Source organism: Embiotoca jacksoni, unplaced genomic scaffold (genome assembly GCF_022577435.1).
Source record: "Embiotoca jacksoni isolate LCO1_2020_lvr unplaced genomic scaffold, fEmbJac1.0.p SCAF_19, whole genome shotgun sequence".
Classification (NCBI taxonomy): domain Eukaryota; kingdom Metazoa; phylum Chordata; class Actinopteri; family Embiotocidae; genus Embiotoca; species Embiotoca jacksoni.
In genome coordinates this window covers 7,133,475-7,152,030 of record NW_027185329.1, presented here as the reverse complement: position 1 = coordinate 7,152,030, position 18,556 = coordinate 7,133,475, and the positions used below count along the sequence as shown (strand labels likewise).

General features: G+C 41.7%; 1 protein-coding gene across 3 annotated transcripts in view; it reads left to right on the top strand.

Moving 5' to 3' along the window:
* The window catches only part of nek7 (NIMA-related kinase 7), a 58,653-nt gene extending 40,606 nt beyond the window's left edge, over positions 1-18,047 (top strand). For 2 of the 3 annotated variants that reach the window (XM_069153271.1, XM_069153270.1), the window contains exons 7-9: positions 2,725-2,819; positions 12,107-12,220; positions 15,381-18,047. In XM_069153271.1, the coding sequence (XP_069009372.1) occupies positions 2,725-2,819; positions 12,107-12,220; positions 15,381-15,602 (431 nt within the window). In that variant the 3' untranslated portion in view covers positions 15,603-18,047. Of the gene's footprint in view, positions 1-2,724; positions 2,820-12,106; positions 12,221-15,375 lie in introns of all 3 variants that reach the window. The other variant, XM_069153272.1, reaches the window with a different exon arrangement.
* The last annotated feature ends 509 nt before the right edge of the window (positions 18,048-18,556 follow it).

The window sequence follows — 18,556 nt, the reverse complement described above, 5'->3', positions numbered from 1 at the left end:
TGAGAGGAATGAGCAACTTCCTTCTTATTACTGCCAATTGGCATTAATAAGTAATATAATATACCTGCAATTAACACCTGTAATGAGAAAGGTGTTAACGATGAGTACTGTGGGAAAAAAGAGAGGAGGGGACGGATTTAGACTTTGCTTGTAGGCTGATGTTGGAAATAATTATGAACATTTAAAAGCGTATATAAAGACTAGGTTATCTTATAAAGGCAAGCAAGCGAGTCATGAACAGAGAGAGGTAGGCGGGGAGCCAAATTTGGAGGGGGGTGGGGAGGTGAGAGCTCAGCAGGACATATAGAAAAAAAGAACAACGTAATGGGAATATAAGGGAAGTACAGTGATCGTCTCATGAGTACTGGTTCAGTCTGGCTGCGTTGCTGCCCACATCTGTGTATGTTGTATTTGTTATGATGGAGCAGAGGTTTTCAAACAATAATTCTGCCATTTGGAGTCCAGCAGAATCTAACGAGCTGTACAAAATGCAGAAATATAAAACTGTTAAGAGAGCACTGAATAGAGAAGACGTACACCATTACAGGAAACTTCCTCTGAAATGTTTTGCAGCATAGAAATGGTCGTGCAAAAGGTTTAGGTTTAAAGTGTTAATAAGGAAATGGCAGCACGCCTCTGCTATCAAATCAATAAATGTATTTACAAAGACACAGGTTACGGTTGATTTTACAGTATGTTCAGCAGGGGTTTAGAAGCGTGCCGTTCTTTATAGTGGCTGGCGTCTCACCTCCTATACAACAACGCTTATCCTGTTAGGCACAGAATACAGTGTTGTCATTGCTATTCACAATAATGGAAATCAATCCCAACATGACTTTCAATTTATTTGCATGAATAAGTAATGTGCCCTTAATTCAGCATGCTGAAGGAGCCTGAGCCTAGCGCGGCTCCCTTTTTTATGCAAGTATTAGCATAAGAGAGGCTGATTCTTTTTAATCAACTAATAATGAATGTTAGGGGAGCCTGAACAGACCGCACCATGAGACCTCTCATCTCACGCACGCACGTACACACAGACGCACGAACACACGTAAACCACAATACCAACCTGATGACCAATTAAAAGAGCGATCCCCCAGTACCCGTATTCTTCCCCTTGCTGATTTATTTTTGCAATGACAGGTAACACCTCATTATTCAAAATCACACATTTAAGATAAAAGCATGTGTTCTCCACCCAATTAGAGCTGCACCAAAATTAAAAGTGCTAGCTTTTATTTCAGTTCCCATCGACTTCAATTCTAATGGCCCCCCTCTGTAATAGTTCTATTAATTGTAATTACATTAGTTGAGTGTGTGTGTGTGTGTGTGTGTGTGTGTGTGTGTGTGTGTGTGCGTGCGCGCGCGCGCACAAAAGATCTCTTAATTTTCCTTTTCAGCCAAGACTATTTCATAAATGTGATAACGCCATCAGCTCTGGAGGAAGGAAGTAAAAGGAGCTGATGTCATGTTTGATTGGACTGAAAACCTATGATCTTTTTCATGGTGTAGCGCTGGATACTTTTTGCTTCGAGGGAACATTGGTTTCACTTCATTTCTGACAAGTAGATAGTCATCGACGGTCAAAAAAAATATAAGATGAAGTCTAAGAAATGTAATTAGTAATCTAAGTTTAAATATTTCAGCACAACAAAATTAGTTTTCAGTATGGATCCCAAGTTTCCAAGATGCTGATTATTTTGACACGTAAAAGCACAGGCTCTGTCATGTAGCCTACACACACACACTGACATGTGCAACGATGCTGCTGATGTTGTACAGACTCAGCAGAGCCTGTTCAGCTGTTATCTTTATATTTCAGTAAGCTTCCATTCACGTTTGCTCGAGAGGATGTGGAATGAGTGCAGTCTGGGAGCTTCCCAGCACTGTGCTGGTGAAATTTCCATCCTTTAACCATATGTGATTAATAAAAAGCCTCTGCTGGATGTGCTTGATAGACTTTTACATGGGAAATCACAATAAACAGAAAGCAGATGAAAAAAAAGCAGCCAGTCAAACTCGGCTAAGGAAACGGCAAATCTCCAAAGCTTCCTGCAGTGTGTTATAGATGTGATGTTGAGCTGTGGTTCCTCTTTGTGTCCAGTTGGGTGATGGTCTGATTTTCTGGAGCTCTGCCATTCGCCATGGCAGTTTGGGATTCTTGAGTTTCAAAACCAGAACCAGAAACGGGCCAGCTTTTAAGGCTCCACCGCTGCTCCCTGGGCGTATTCTCAGACTACTGTTTCAGATCACTACTGAGCCACAGTAATCAAAACTGATTTATGTATATTTTGTGTGTGCGGGTATGCTTTCTGTACGCAACTTTGTGGTACTTGTACAATTGCATGCACCACTCTTGAGTATGTATGATGATATCTAACCTCATTCAATATCATCTTACTTAAGCTGATTTAGAATGAACCGAGTCAGAGTCCCTCCTTTTTATGGTGCTCTAGCTAAAATATATTTAATATTGCAGCCTCTCACAGTTATGAGTGGACACCTCCATTCCTCACCTGCTTTCCTGTTCTGCGTGAGCTGTGTCAGTGATGTTGCTCATAAGATGACTAGCGTGGGTTTGTAATGCAAAATGTTAACGCTCAATCTGTCTTTTGTCCTTTTCTCCTTTCATATTTCTACCTGCCCCACCCCCCCTCAACCTCTCCTCACACCCCTCTCCTCCTCTCTCCTCCCCTCCTCCTCCTCCCCCCCTCTGTGCTCCAGTGGGTACTCCTTACTACATGTCACCGGAGAGGATACATGAAAACGGCTACAACTTCAAATCTGACATCTGGTCGCTAGGATGCCTGCTCTACGAGGTAAACTATGGGAATATGTGCACACACTGTCACCTTGCAGTCGAGGGTAGGAGTGACATGAGGACACATTGGTTTCGACACGTACATAAATAAACAAACCACTCTCAAAACCACATATAATAGAGTACTGTAAAAAATATATATATATATACAAATACTGTGCACTCTGGAGCTCCGCGTGGTTACATTGAATTTACATTCACATTTATGTGCGAGTAATAATGTGACCAATACAAAAAAGACACGCTTTTATAGCAATCATAGATTCAAATGCGCTCTCGCATTTCTTGTCCTTCTCTTCCGTCTCTGTGGTCTGTCTGAGCTGAGGCCTTGAGTCTCTTTCAGTTAGTCTGGGAACCTGCTAAACATTGAAAAGCTGGCGCGTAAAGGGAACTGACATGGCCATGTGTTTTAGATGAGGCTGCCCAGTGACACTGACTAGTTTGATTAGTCAGGAGCAAAACACCACAGGGCTCTGCTGTGGACCACACCGAGCGGAGGCAAGCCCGGGAGGAGCGCACGCAGCAGCAGGAACAAAGAGGGAAGCGTGAGGAGCAGAACAATGATAGACGTGGACGATTGCAGTCAATCCGACGTCGCACCTTGCCGACTTCACCCGTGCACCGAATGCACACAGACGGGCACAAATTCAGAAACACTGTTGGCTAAGGAAATACCCACATTTCCCTCCTCTCGTCTCTCTTAACTCCCCTGAGTTACTGATCATTTGGGCTGCATTTCAACGCACCAGTGACTACACCTTCTCTACAGCGCCTCAGGCATGGAGGTGGAGAACGCGCAAGGAGGAAGTTCGAGCTCAGCTTGCAGGTCATGGTTGCTCAGAGACCACAGTCCTTCATGCTAATTAGTTCCCCACAATGCACTGCGGCAGTGCATGTCTATGGTTGGCTGAAAGCAGTGGGTGCTGTAGGTCACATTCTGTTTTTGTACCTTTTTTTTTTTTATACGCGTGGTGTGTGAGTGTGTTTACATGGAAGACGCAACGTTTAGTGTTATTAAAATACAGATTGCTGTATTTAGGTGTTTTGATTAAGTTGCCTGACATGTGAACACAGTATTTACTCTTTTACACATTTCCTAGGTTGAGCTTTTTTTGATTGTAGTTAAGGATTCTGTTTGTCGTGACTTCTTCTGTTTGAGGAAGCTGATCATGTTGAAATAAAAAAATGTTGACATGAGCATCGATAGTTTCACAGTTTCAGTTAGTGCGCAATACGTTGATTTAATAAAAAAAAAATAAAAAAAAAAATAAAAAAATTTTTTTTATGCATTTCACCGTTAGGAGAACTGCAAGGGCGTCACAGTCTGAACTAAATACTGAGAAAGGAAGAAGGAGACCAGATATGAGAAATCAGGAGACCGCTAGAGAGCAGAAGTGGAAAAAAAATAGATGAGACTTGTTGCTCCCTGAGGAGGTCAGAAGCCAAGGAATAAAGACGCAAGGTGAAAAAGTTTAGGAATCTATATAGGAACAATATAAGAAGCTAGAGAAGGGTAAGGGCATAGGCAGTACAAGCCATGAGAGAGGATGAAAAGAAAGCGGAGTTAGAAGGCTGGAGAGCTAGTCGGAGCTGAGGGGAAGAAGTGGAAGGGGAAAATAACAAATAGTGAGAGTGAGGTTATAGATTGCTGGAGCGAAGAGAATGATGGGGGGTGTTCATTCAGAGAGAAAGTACTATAGGTACAAGAGCAGAGACAGAACTCCAGCCATCAGGTCAAGGTGAGCCATGCAAGGAGCCTGTGGAGATAAAGATTTTACAACCTTATTGTTACCAGAGCGGTGCTCTCCACGCCATGCATATTCTCTTTGAAGAACAGACTCTTGCTTTCCACTTTTCTTGGTAAGAGGGCTCCACAGTGCATTCAGTGTCAGGAAACTTACCTCTTTCTCCACAAAACTCTCTCCACCATTCCTCTTTGCTCTATTCTCCTCCCTTCTGCTATGTTCTCCTCCGTATCCCTTCCTTTTCCTCACTTAACCTTCAGGCATAAGGAATTCACATAGAAATCCACGCCCGATCCCTTTGGTGCTCATTGATTTCACTCTGAACATACTGTATAGTCGGGGCAAAGGATTGTGCTGTTTTTTTCTGTGTGTGTGTGTTCTTGTCAATGAATGTGTGTGTTTGTATCCCAGAGACTTTGGTTCCTTATGTGTGAAACGACTCCATTTGAGAGAGCCCTCATTTTTCATTCTGGTGCCCGGGGGGTTGAGTTAGGGTCCGAAGGGTCCGCCCGTCAATCCTTGGTCATTGTATCTGCGTCTATCTCCATCTCCCATTCTGTTTGATCCCTTTCTGACTGTGTCCAACCTCATTACATCACCTGACCCTGCCTTGTGCCCTTCACCCAAACCCCCTACGACATGCTAAACAGGGATGCTCATCCGCGTTGTCTCCCAGGAAGGAAAAGGACTGAGTTTGGTCACATGCCAATCAGTTGGATTGCAGACTCTGAACTCTCTCTCCATCTGCTCACAGTCACATCACAACCACCTCATACTTGCATTAGTAACTCTCACACACTGAGTATGTTTTCTATAAAGGAGATGCATTTTATATGCACGCACTCGCACAAAAACACACACACACACACACACACACACACACACACACACACACACACACACACACACACACACACACACACACACACACACACACACACACACTGTCGGTCTCCCGCTTGTGCAGACTTGTTGTGGTTGCTGTGTTTGGTATAAAGGTTAGAGGAGGAGGATATCTTGAAAAGCTTTACTGGAATGCGTCTCCTTCCTGTATGGAGCTCAGCCATCCATACCTCTGACTGTGCCCATGTCTCATGCCTCCTGCCTCATTCCACTCCCTCCCCTCTTGTTTTGCTGTTGGTTTTATGAGGCCCCAAAAAGCTGGCTTCTCAGCAGCTGGTGTTTGCATGTGATGAGCCACCCCTGTGGCTAGCTCTCTGTATGGTATTGAATGCAAGTTGTTTTTTTGTTTTGTTTTTTTGCAAAGAGTGGATGTCCTTCAACTTTTTTTTTTTTTTTTTTTTTTTTTGAATACTCCGTGTGTATCTTTGATGCATTAACATCCACATTCTCAAACCAGTGTCAGTATCTGATGTGATAGATACATTATCTCGGACCTTTTTACTATTGCATACATTTGTGGATCCCAAACATGTTTTACTCGTGCAGGTTCTCTTGTGAATCTCCAAGCTTTCGTTCCAGTCGTTAAGGCAATTTCATACCCATGTTTCAAGAGTTGATCTATTACTAGACTATTCAAAAAGTAAACAAGGATGGATGACAAAGTTCTGAGACTGCTCCTGTTGCGCGCGAAAGGCTTGCAGCGCCGCAATGTGTACCGGGCACAGAGGAGCTGTAAACCTTGCGAGTAAGTACTCCAAAGTTTCGTCGCTTGATCAAAATCCGCACCCGAGTTACACATGGATTTATGAGCAGTGGTCTGCGAGCATTGGCGTTTTTGAGGAGCGACGATTGTGTTGTTGTGGGCGAGAAACTTGTGTGTTTTGCGCTGCAAGTGAGTACATTGTCAAGTAGGAGAGAACCCAAGTGCCATTGTGCCACAGTGCTGAATGTTTTCCCCTATACGCCTCAGAACGTCACAGTAGAACTCGGTGTTGACAGTCTGACCCGGGGGGGGGGACGAATTCACCATGCACAAATGTGAAGAAAAAAAAAACCCCTCCAAACTGGTTGCTTCTGACCTGATGCACCTTTTTCGGTTCTGGACGGTGATGTTCTTCCCCGCGGAAACGTGAATGCCACTCAAAACACATCTCCAGGTTCATTGCCTCATTGCCATCGACTTGTTAAAGGTCTCTGTTGCCGATTTTCAGAGTTTGACTCAAAATTGAACGTACGCCCTCCGGCCGCGTAGACGGACTTGGAACACTGCTCAAAAAAAAAATCATGTGTAACTCAAGTGCTGATTTTGATCACGTGACAAAACTAACTTGCTTACTCACGAAGGTTATAGTCTGTCTGTGTGTCACGGTGCAGAGCGGCATTTGCGCACAACAGGAGCAGTCTCTGAACTTTTTGAGCTACTCTCACAATTAACATTTTGAGAAATCCTCTTGTTTGTTTTCTTGGATAAGAAACTGTAGACCGCTCTCACATTTGTCTGTTTAATATTAGCCTAATAACCCCCCCGCGAAACAACAAATTGTCATTTCTACACTTCAGTTAATGAGTTATATACGTGCTGATAAGAATTTTTTTCATTTTTTTTATTTAACCTTTGGACTGAGTTCAGGCTGATTGTTCCCCCGTTTCCCAATCTTTGTATCTTTTGAGAAGAAAGTGAAGAAGTGTACATTCAAAAATGTTAAGTTATTCCTTTAAGATTCATAATTCAAATACCGCCACGCGGTGAGATCAGGACATGAGAAGACATTCTTAATCATTTTTCTTCAAAACTTCACTGGAACAATCTGGTGCTTTCAACTCAACCCAGCCATCTTTTTCCTTCTTCTTATCTTTCTATCTTCCTTCCATCTTCCCTTTTTAGTCTGTTGAAGTAGAGTAGTGATGACTCCACTGGGTGTAGGTATAGTTCTAATGACTGTCCCTACATTGTGACTTATTGCCTTGATTAATATATCATCATAAAGCCCCACGAAGGACCAATGAGATCATAAAAAAAGTCATGCCTTCCTTACTTTTGAGCAGTGCACGTGTTTGTCCTCATCTATGACACTGGGAAAGAGAGAAAGAATGTGCAAACTCCATATCTGTTTTGCATCGATGTGTTAACATTTTGGTGTTTTATTTTGATGTGACTCGTGCTAATAATCATATGTGTATTTGTAAATGAGTAAGTGAGAACTTGTGAGAAGCTCTTCGGTCCCAGGCTATAAAGGCTCCGGGGATGAAGGGAGTTGAAAGGAGAAGACGGGAGCCTCTCGCAGGTCCTTTTAATTGGCATACAGGGAGAGAGAAGCAGGAGAGAGAGAGGGAGATCAATGTTAATTAAACCTGAAAGCCCCATCCAAACCTTTTACACGCACAGGGGTGCTAGCTTTACATGCCTGGGCTGGGGAGAGCACAACCTGGCCAAAATAAGAGCTAAGAAATGGGGGGTCCTGAAGGGGGGGGGGGGGGGGTGTTCTTGTACATGTACATTTTTGAGGACCAGTTTAAGCTTTAGACTTTGATGGTGAGAACATTGTGGCCCTTTTTGGAAATCCTCATTTTGGGATGGACCTCGAAAGGGACGTTTGAGGGTTAAGGCTCGGTTTTAGGGGTTAAGGATAGATTTAAGGTTACGTTGGGGATATGGGTTAGGAGTGAGGCATTTAGTTGTGATGGCTAAGGACAGCATAAGGGGCTGAGAATGTATTATGTCAATGAGGGTCCTCACAAACATAGAAGTGCGAACGTGTGTTTGTGAGGATGTGCGTGTGTTCTGCCACCAGCAGCTCACACCCCTTCGACAGACAGCAGGCATGCGTGTGCATTGTATGTCTCTGGAATATCAATGAACCATACACACACAAACACACACACACACACACAGTTTCACACTCACACACCAGGGCCTCAGAGGTCAGAGTGAGTCAATCATCTAAACCGTTGCGACGACACAGTCTGAAAAAAAGGAGAAAGTGTGTGTTTGTGTGTGTGGGTATGCATCTTTGTGTGTGTGTGTGTGTGTGTGTGTGTGTGTGTGTGTGTGTGTGTGTGCGTGCGTGCGTGCGTGTGTGTGTGTGAGACCAGGGGGCCGGCAGCTGTCAGGGGCTAGGAGCAGCAGGCACTAATGAAGCAGATGAATAGTGCAAAAACTCCCAAATACAAACAGGACAGTTGACATTTTTCATCTGTCAAAAGCAGAAGATGCATGAAAATACGACGGGGTCTTGTTTAACCCTTCGCCTCCTGGTGTCTATAGCTGACTGGGTTTCCTCTTTTTTTTTTTTTCTGTCTGTTTCCGTCTCACCCTCATTTTCTCTTTTGCTTATTGAAATATTCGTGTTTTCGGAAGGCGCTCTCTAACCCTTACACAGATACGTCCAAATATACATACTGTGTCCCGTATTAAAATATGTATCTATATTACGCATAAAGAATTTTTTTTTTTACATTTCAGAGACATTCAAATAAACTTTTGAGTCGGCATAATTATTATTTTTTTTTTTTAAACCAGGCATAATCAGACTCACCCTTGTGAAAGAAAGCCAACTGAGTGCGAGTCCGCCTGGCAATGCCCTCTAGTTTTTTGTTTTTTTTTTAATTTTAGAGCTCTCGGTGTGATTGTTGGAAAGGGATTCATTTCTGAAATGAAAGTGCAAGATGTCCGTTGACCCTGGTGGCAAATGACTCATAATAAAAGTCCGACGTTTTCTTCATGCCTTGCTGTGTATGTGATGTATTTGTAGGCTGCAGTGAATGGCTTCTTAGTTGGTGATTTAACTCCAGGAGGTTTGGAATCATCTATAGATCTGATGTGGGTTTAGTAAAAATGTGATGTTGAAATTTGTGGCATCACGCTTCAGTGAAGGTTCATCATGAACTGTAACATACGAGGGAGTTAACATATTCGATTAATAACTTGTGATTTCACCTCTCAGACTTCCTTCATTGTCATCTGTGTTAATGGCTTTCAAAATAAGTTTTGTACGTGTGTGTTAATGGTAGAAACTGAGCCGCATTGTAAAGTCCTGTAGGTTTATCAGTCAGTGCAGATTTACAGACGGAGAAGCCGGACTTTCCTGCCGTTATGCTGTTTACGTTTATACTTTTATTTTCTTGTTAATTTCTATATAAATGCAGTTCTTACTTCATACCATGATACAATTTATAATTGTGATCATTTGCTCTGCTGACTAAGGACTAGTCATGCTTTCCGAAAAATATATTTTTTTACATAAAATTATTTTCTGTACATCACCAAATGATTATTTAGAAGCCGTCAGTGATTTGAGGGTTCAAACCCAAACTGCTTAGTGTAGCTTTATCCTTCTGGAAATTCAATCTGCGTTATCTGCAGTGAGTGTAATCCTGTTTTTAAAGTGTGCATACGTCCATTGTTTTAATCACCATAAAATCAAATCTGAAATTTTTAGGCCACAGATACAAGGCTTTGTTTCTAATGGAAGTGTATCATTGCTGACATGTGCAAGAATACGCATTTCCATACACATCTCATCACTGTCAACTACCTGCTGTGCCAGCCTCAGTAGTGATGCTTAGAGGTACCCAAGGAGAGACAAACAAAGGGAGATGCTCTTTGCTTAATGTTCTTGTGTATTTCAGTAAGGATCTACTGTATTAAAGTGTCTGTTTGATTAAGAGCGCAGATGAACGCATGATGGTAAATTATGTCCAGAGGAGAGATGGCCCACTGAGATTCTGCTGCTGTCATCTTGACTTCCCACTGGAAGCTGTGACAGAGACTCTGTCATAATCTGCCCGATAGGAAACAAGAACTTTTCTGCCTCTGCGCCATCAACGTTTGACACCTCCATCATTGAAGACAGTAATGATGAAGCGACGTACCGGTGGGTGTGATTTGGGAAATGTCGATGGATTACTCTTGTACTTCGAACAAAGCCAGACAGTGTACGCTTGGTATTTTCACACTTAACAGGTGAACTGATGAAGAAAGCAGTAACTGTTTTCTCAGATTTGTTCAGAAAAGTTTAAATGATCCATTGAGTGAGGCATCCATTTTTGGAGGAATGAAAAGCGTTATCCCAAGTTACACACAAAACAATTCTATATATTAAGTACTTTGTGTCCCTATTTTTTTTTTTTTTTTTTTTTTTTAAATCTAAAACACATCCTGATATTCAGCTCTTTTTTCCTCATCGGTCCTTTTCACAGAAATATGAAGTGCCTGATTTTGTGCAACGTTCACACTAACCTCTTGTATTCTGTATGGAAAAAGTCCATTTGGATTCATATGTGGAGACTTTGTTCTCAGCCTACCAATTAGCAGCCTGTCAAACACATACTGTACTTTCTCCAGAAGTAATGCAGGGACACTCGAAAAATGGTTGAAATAATAATCAGCAAAAATGTCGTCTACCAACTGATAAACTTTAGATGTTTTATGCCTCTGTGCCCAATGCCAGCGGCAGCTGTGAGGCATTATGTTTTTAGGTTTTCCATCTGTACGTCTGTCCGTTCGTCCGTCCCTCGCTCACGAATTGCTTATCTCAGGAACGCTTTGAGGAAATGACAGCCATTCACATTTACATCTAGGGGCAATTGAAAACCACCAATTAACCTAAACTTCATGTCTTAAGAATGTGGGAGGAAGCCAGAGTACCCGGAGAAAACCCACGCAGGCTCGGAGAGAACATGCAAACCCCCAGCCGAGGTTCGAGCCTAAAACCGTCTCGCTGCGAGAAGCCAACCGCGACACCACTGTGCCGCCCCCAAAATGTCAGGGAGCTCCAATATCTCCGAGCTGTTCATTATCCTGACAGCGTTGATGATAATGGCCGAGCACTTCGAGTGTCTATTTTGAAATCACTGAATCTGAAAAATACAATAATGTGCAGTGTGCTTGTTACGCAAGTCCGCTGCGGGCTTCACCTCGCACATGCGCCTTTTTAAACAAGAGGATGCTACTTTTCTATTCTTAGAGAAACGGGAGGGATTCTTCACCTGTTTATGCTCGCAAGCAAAGGTCTCCTCGTGCTCTCTATCCCTCCGTCCCGTTCCCATTTGCCCTGCCGCTGCTCTGCTTGTTTAGCGAGAATTATTTTTTTTTTTTTTTTCTCTCGCTGCTCCAGCAAACTGATAAATTCTTTCCTCTCGTATCCCTACACCCTCATCTCTCGTGCTCCTCTTCCTTTTTCAGCTCCATCCTTCTTCTCATATTCATCTCTATGTTTTGGAAGCAGCATTGCAGAAACCAGGGGGGAAACTCATAAGCTCAGGGAAGCTTCCATGGATGTTTTTGTTTTGGTTCACTTGAATTTTATACCACTGCTCATTAGAAAATAAAAAAAATAAAAAGTGAGGGTGTACGAATTTGATAGTTATACAAAACCTTAAGACGTATTGACTTTTTGCCAGTGGCTCGCACCAAATCCCTACTTTAAACAATACGCTACACTTCTATAGCGGTAAACCATGCACACCACTTTTACCATCTGGTACGCTTGTCTTCTGCGGAGCACCTGTTGAGAGTTCGATTGGATGTTTTACTTGCTGTTTTAACCCGGCTCTCTCGCACCATTTTCTCTCGTCTTTTTCCCTTTTCTCCCCGTATATCCCCACCCTCCTGTTTCTTTGTATCTCTATTCTTCAGATGGCGGCCTTACAGAGTCCGTTCTATGGGGATAAGATGAACCTGTACTCCCTTTGTAAGAAGATAGAGCAGTGTGACTACCCCCCTCTTCCCTCAGATCACTACTCAGAGGAGGTAAGTACCGGTAGTGGTATCAGTTGTGTTTTAGTATGAAGGCACAAAATACATACAGATTTGTTCAGTTTTTTTTTTTTTTTTTTTAAAGGACCCACAATAATCTTTGACTCCTGAGAGGAAGAAAAAAAAAAAAAAAAAGAAAACTTGACTAAAGTCCTAACGGAACTTTAAGCCAACAGAGTTGGCTTCTCTTTCTTTATGCCAGTTGCCTGATTTTTACTTGTGCAGACTATTACAGTTAATTTCTGTTAGTGCAATCTACCCATCTTACTGAGCTACAGTACAGGATGATATTTCTCTGTGATCAAAAGACTGGTATGATTTTTAAGCCTTTGAAAATTAAATGCTTATATCAAAAGCATGTGGTCATGCTCGAGAGTGGGGTGAAACTAAATGGGCTGGAGTGTCATGTTTCCTTAACTAAACGTTAAATCATCTGCTGTAATTCTGTGAAGACTTCTCTGTGCACAAAAATGGAACGTAGTCAGGCTGTGGTTAAAGATCGCCTTATTGCTGATTACCGGTGACGTGTGCATGAATCTGCGTGGCTTTGTGTTTGCATGTCGTCTTTGTTTGGGTGGCTTTTTTTTTTTTTTTTTCTTCCTGTCTTTTTCTCTTGAACGTATAAATTCAGATTCTCATACACGCAAAACCTCAGACAATGACTCATAGGCATATATGCATACATTGCAGGTATTAGACCCATTTTGCAACAACGCTGTGCTTTGTTGTGGGCACATTATTACATTTGTTTATTAGTTGCAACTTAGCAGAGCTCTTTTTTGCTCTTTTTGGCGGCACCTTTGGCGATAAGTTATAATTGCAACAGATTTCTTCTTTTTTTTTTTTTACTCCCTTTCACTTTTCAGAGATCTTAATAGTGTTGACTGGCTGACATCAGTCAGTTAAAAGTCAGTTAAAATCTTTATGATCATTACTTTAACTATTACAAAGTTTGGCTAAGCACCAGCAGATCTTATTGATTAATAGTAGAAAGGCACAGAAGAAACGTCCCATCATAGCCAATCTAATTTAAGCACCTACCAGTGTTAACTTTCATTAATGAGCAATATATCCAATAATCTTTTATCAACCGATGAGTTGTTTGGTCTACAAAATGCCCAGGAAAAGTTTGTCTGATTAATAGTACAACATTTTAAATTACATAAATCTCAGAAAATGAGCTGAACTTCTTCATTTGAGGTTTCAGGAGGAAACAAAAAAAAAATCACAGTAAATTTTCAGCCTTAAATATTAAACCACAATTAAACATCGTGGACATTTTCTATCACTCAACCAAACAAAATTAATCTTATACTTCTTCAGCTCTCGCTGACGTACACATTACGTCACACCTAACGTTTGCAAACCATCCTGCCGCGTACTAATATATATATATACACTTTTTCTTCCATTTTGGACATTTTTAAGATCCATCTGCGGGTTATTGAAACTTGCTTCAGTTGTGTAACACATTACAGTGAACATAAAGTATGCAGGTTTTTTTTTTTTTTCTCTGTCAAAGTTCCATTTTTGGTTTTATTGGCTATTGGTTTTATTGCCATGTGGAAATGAATAGAAACAAATGGCAGCCTGGAACAGTATAACACACAGCCAAATAAAAAAAATAAAAAAAAAGTTTAACAAACATGTGAAGTATGCATGCTGGACCCAAACCTGGAAACTGATAAGCTCCTCAAAGCAAAAGAAAGAAAGAAAGAAAGAAAGAAAAAAAAAAAAAAACACCCTTAACCTATTGTCTGTACGGTGTCAGTATCTGCACACGCCAGCCCACGGTGGCTAATTTTAAGGGCTGTCCTTATTCACGTCTCTGTGGGCAAACAGTAAAACCCTGCAGAGGCAGGCTTCTATTACACCGTGAGTATTTACTTCATTAGGCCGATAAAGGCTAATTGCGAGGTGTTTCAAGCCCTCTGTGGTGTCTGCGTGTGTGTGTGTGTGTGTGTGTGTTTTTGTACTTGCAAGAGGAATTGTGCATGTGTATATTTGTTACAAGAGCTCCCCCACCCCACCCCACCACCACCCCGCACACACACACACACACACACGCACACACACACTCCACGCTGAGCTTCTGCGTTGCCCCACATGTCACCCCCATCCAGGAGAAAGGAAGACAAAGCGAAAGAGAGAGGGAATGATAGAGCGAGAGACAGGGCGATGGAGAGATGGAGATGAGGGGGGTGCCTGCAGCGCCTGTCTGGATGTAAACAATGCTCCTGAAGGATCGGCAGCAAACTGTCAGCTGCTCATCTTTGTTGTGTCATTTAACCATCTCCGTCTATGCTTTTTTTTTTCCCCCCCACGCCTCCCTTCACCAGCTCCCACCTCCCCTCCACCTGACACTCCCCCACCCCACTCGCCATGCAAAGAAGCGTATGAATATTTTACATATCTGCATCTCTGCACCCACCCACCACCTCACCCCACCCCCCCCCCCCCCACACACACACACACACACCCTCCTCCCATCTCCATTCTGTGCGACTAATTCTCAGACTGTCTGAATTTGCATCTTTCGCTCACTTTTCTCTCTCACTCGCACGTCTATGCACAACCGCTGATGAAAACTCGTCCGAGCCAGTGCCACGCAACAGCGGCCAGGAAGTCGGCAGATGGTTACCATAGCGACCTCATGTAGATGTTTTTTTTTTTTTCTTCTTTCTTTCTTTCTTTCTCTCCTCTCCATCTTTTATTATCTTTTTTTTTTCTTTTTCTTTTTTTTTTTTTAATGATGGCGGTGGCTGTTCCGCCTGCGAGCCTGTCTATCTATCTGCTCCAATCAGCCGCTGCGCTCGGCTTCAAGTGTAAGTGCTGTCTCCGGATGGCAGCGGAGTGGCAGCAGTGGGCGTGCGTGCGAGTGGGCGTGCGAGTGGGCGTGCGTGTGTGCGGGCTCGGGTAAAAGTGGATTTAGCAGACCAGTAAGTGATTAGCGCATTAACCCAGTCTCGCGCCTTTGTCTCAGTTCGCCTACCTGTTGCTTTGTTATTGCTGCGATGGGAAGAGGTCACCTGGAGGGCATTACAAGGGGCTTCTCAGTAGAGCATCATTGACTGTATTATTTTTCTCTCTACTTCCCAACCATCATCCCCCTCCCCCCCTCCCCCTTCTCCTCCCACCCCCATCACCAGCTCAGGAACTTGGTAGATATGTGCATCAACCCCGACCCGGAGAAGAGGCCGGACATCGCCTACGTGTACGACATTGCCAAACACATGCAGAGCATGACACAGGGCAGCTAAGCCCCACGTTACACACACTATGCCTCGCAGAACTCCTCCCAACGTCTCTCCTTGCTTTCCATGCTGGACTCGTAACACAACTTTCAGCTTTTATACACAAACACCCCCCAGTTTAGCTCCTTGTGATAAGTAGTACATGTGACAGATGCGACACTCAAAACCTTTCTGCCCTACAATCAAGACGGTAGAGATTTATACTTTTTTTTTTTTTTTTTTTTTTTTGTCAGTGGATCTCCCATTCCGTAGAGTTCAATAATATTATTACGCTGTAAGTCGGTGTATTGCAGCCCACGGAGGTGCTGCTATGGCTTTAAAACACACGTCCTCTTTTCATGTAGTGTTCTTAAGCAGCTGCTTCTAGCACATGCAATTTAAAGAAGATATACTGGAAAAATATCAAATTTGCAATGTTCAGTGTTCATAAATTCAACATTTAATCAATGCAAATATTAAATATAACCTCGTCGGATTTGGTGTGTCACGAGACCTGTAGTGAGCAGCAAAAAAAAAAAAAAATTAAATAAAAAAAGACCATGGAAATTTTTCGGTAAAACTGGAGTTAAGAGATGTTCGCTCAGTGACAGCAAATCGGAGACATAACAGCGTGTAATTGATGGTTGAAGGGTTGTTGTGTTGCACTTTTTACCCCGGTACTGGAAGGCTGGCAGGGTGATCATATCTAATGAAGGTATTAGAAAGAGAAGGATCATTTAGGAAGGTAGACTAGAGATGTGCTAGGGGGAGAACATGGACAGATGTCTCCACAACACTTTGAATGTAAGTCACTCTGACACCTATGTATTGTCTTGAATTCACAATGTCTCTTTTCTGACAGCCTAGCTGGCATGAAAGCTGTAACAAAAGCAGCTTTACATCTGCTGTTTACCTTAGTCACTGACACCGAAATATTTCCTCCTTGGTTCAACTTAAGCAGCAAGGTATACTGCTGTTGCATAGTGTGTTTTTTTTTTTTTTTTTTTTTGTATGCCCTAAAGATCTGTCTGAACACAGCTGTCCAACTAGGGTCAACTAACCAGCCAGAATTGTATTAATGTTGCTGTGTACGTTGCAGTGTATGTGTCTTTTAAAGTAACAAACAAGAGATAACGGATCCTTTCATTGTGTAGCTGGAGTGCACCACGGTGTGCCTGACTTATGTCCTCAGTTAAGAGGAAATAAGAGCAAAGTCACACACAGAGAACAGTTTATACGTACATGTCAAAGTATCTTTTATAAAAGAATATCGAGAACTTTTACTGAAAAAAAAAAAAAAAAAAAAAAAGCACCAATGGGACTCATGTTGTTTTACTGTACATAGCGAAGGATAAAACTCCCAATGAATGAGTAAAGTTTTTTTTTTATTTTTTTTTTTTTTCCTTACAGTGAAATGGTTTACACCAGTGGGTCACAAATGACTTCCACTGGTTTACAATAATGATAATGATACCACATCGAAGGTAAAGTAGGTAAACAATGATTGATAATGCTTTATTTCAGTGTCTTATGAATTCTCTTTTAACATTATCAAATAGACTGTTAACCCTTCATTGAAAATGTATGCCTTTTTAATGTTTTTGTTTTTTTAATTAACATTTAATAACGTTGTTATATACAAAATCAAAGCTTATAGTTGCAAGAAAATGTAAGTTATTTTGTTTTGGTTAACAGAATATTTTGAAAGTGTGTTGATAGTTGTTTGTCTGAGACTCGCAAATACAGTGTTTGCAATTTTTGTTTGCATATTTACATCTTGTCCTAGATTTTTTTTTTTTTTTGTGTGCCTTAATATTGCTTTTTATTCCCGCAGCCATAAAATGGTTTTTCCCTAAATTTGTCATCATCTTCCCCCACAGTCCTGTTAATCTTCTATCTTCTGTGTTGTCTAAATAAGAGCATCTGTATGGCACCAAAACATTTCAGTATTTTGTCGTATTTACAGGGGAGCTATTGCTTTAAGGCACTTTTTTTTTTTTTTTTTTTTTTTTTTTAGATAATTTTAGTTTTGGTGCTAAACAGAATTCCCTGAATTGGTAGTGTTTAACAGCAAAATACCAAAAATAAATTCTCCAATGCTTTGAGGAAAACAGCCTCTAATGTTCCCCCTTTTATGCATATTTAACGAAAGCACCTCATATTGGCCTGCAAATGCATTTACATCGATGGCCTCTCACAAACCCAAAGCACCGTATTTCTAAGGAAAATGGCCGTATCTGTGCAGTAAAGGTTCTGTTTTCAGTTTACAAACAGAAGCAGAGATTTAGTGTTTTTCTAAGTCACTTTAAGGTTTTCTGACTATTTCTTGATGTTTTTTTTGTTTGTTCTCGTGTACGACACTGCTTTGCTGTGTCCCGGCCTTTTAGCTCATAGCTCTGTTTACTTTTCTGCATGCTCGCTGAAGTTGGTATTGAAGAGTCCAGGTGTTGTCCAGAAAGTAAGATATTGGCAAATTGATATTTATTGTCTTTGGGGTTTCGTTTTTTCCTGACCATTTCATGTCCGATTAAACACCCACGTCACAAACACCTTGTATGCAAATTAAATGTAATAAAGCTTTAAGATTTCTTTTGGACATTAGAGTGATTGCTTACCGGGATTTAACGGGTTTCACAACTCGTCTAGTTGTTCAGACAGGTTTTGATTGTACACGTGCCTTTGAGGGCGTCACTTGTTTTTCCAATCAATAAAACGGTAACATTTTTTCCACAATACTGCCTGGTTTCGCAGCTGAAGTTCCAGATCAGTAGTTTAGGACCGTTTGGATCCTTTTATGAGGAAGGACCGAATCACTGGTAAAGAGGAACCTTTTTACTTACTTGAGTTGGCATATTTGACTTTGATGGACCACAGACACATTGTACCAGCCTGTTGGTAAGCACATTCATGTAACTTCTATTTAGTGGCTTCTTATAATAAACTGCATCATCCAGATTTCAGCAAAAGACAGCTGCGCTTCTCATCTGCGTATACGGGGACAATTCTGTATTACTTGAAGTACGACATCATCTCCATACTGATCGCTCGGGTTAAGACTGAAGAAGTAATTATTTTGCCAAAAAATTCAAACTTGGGT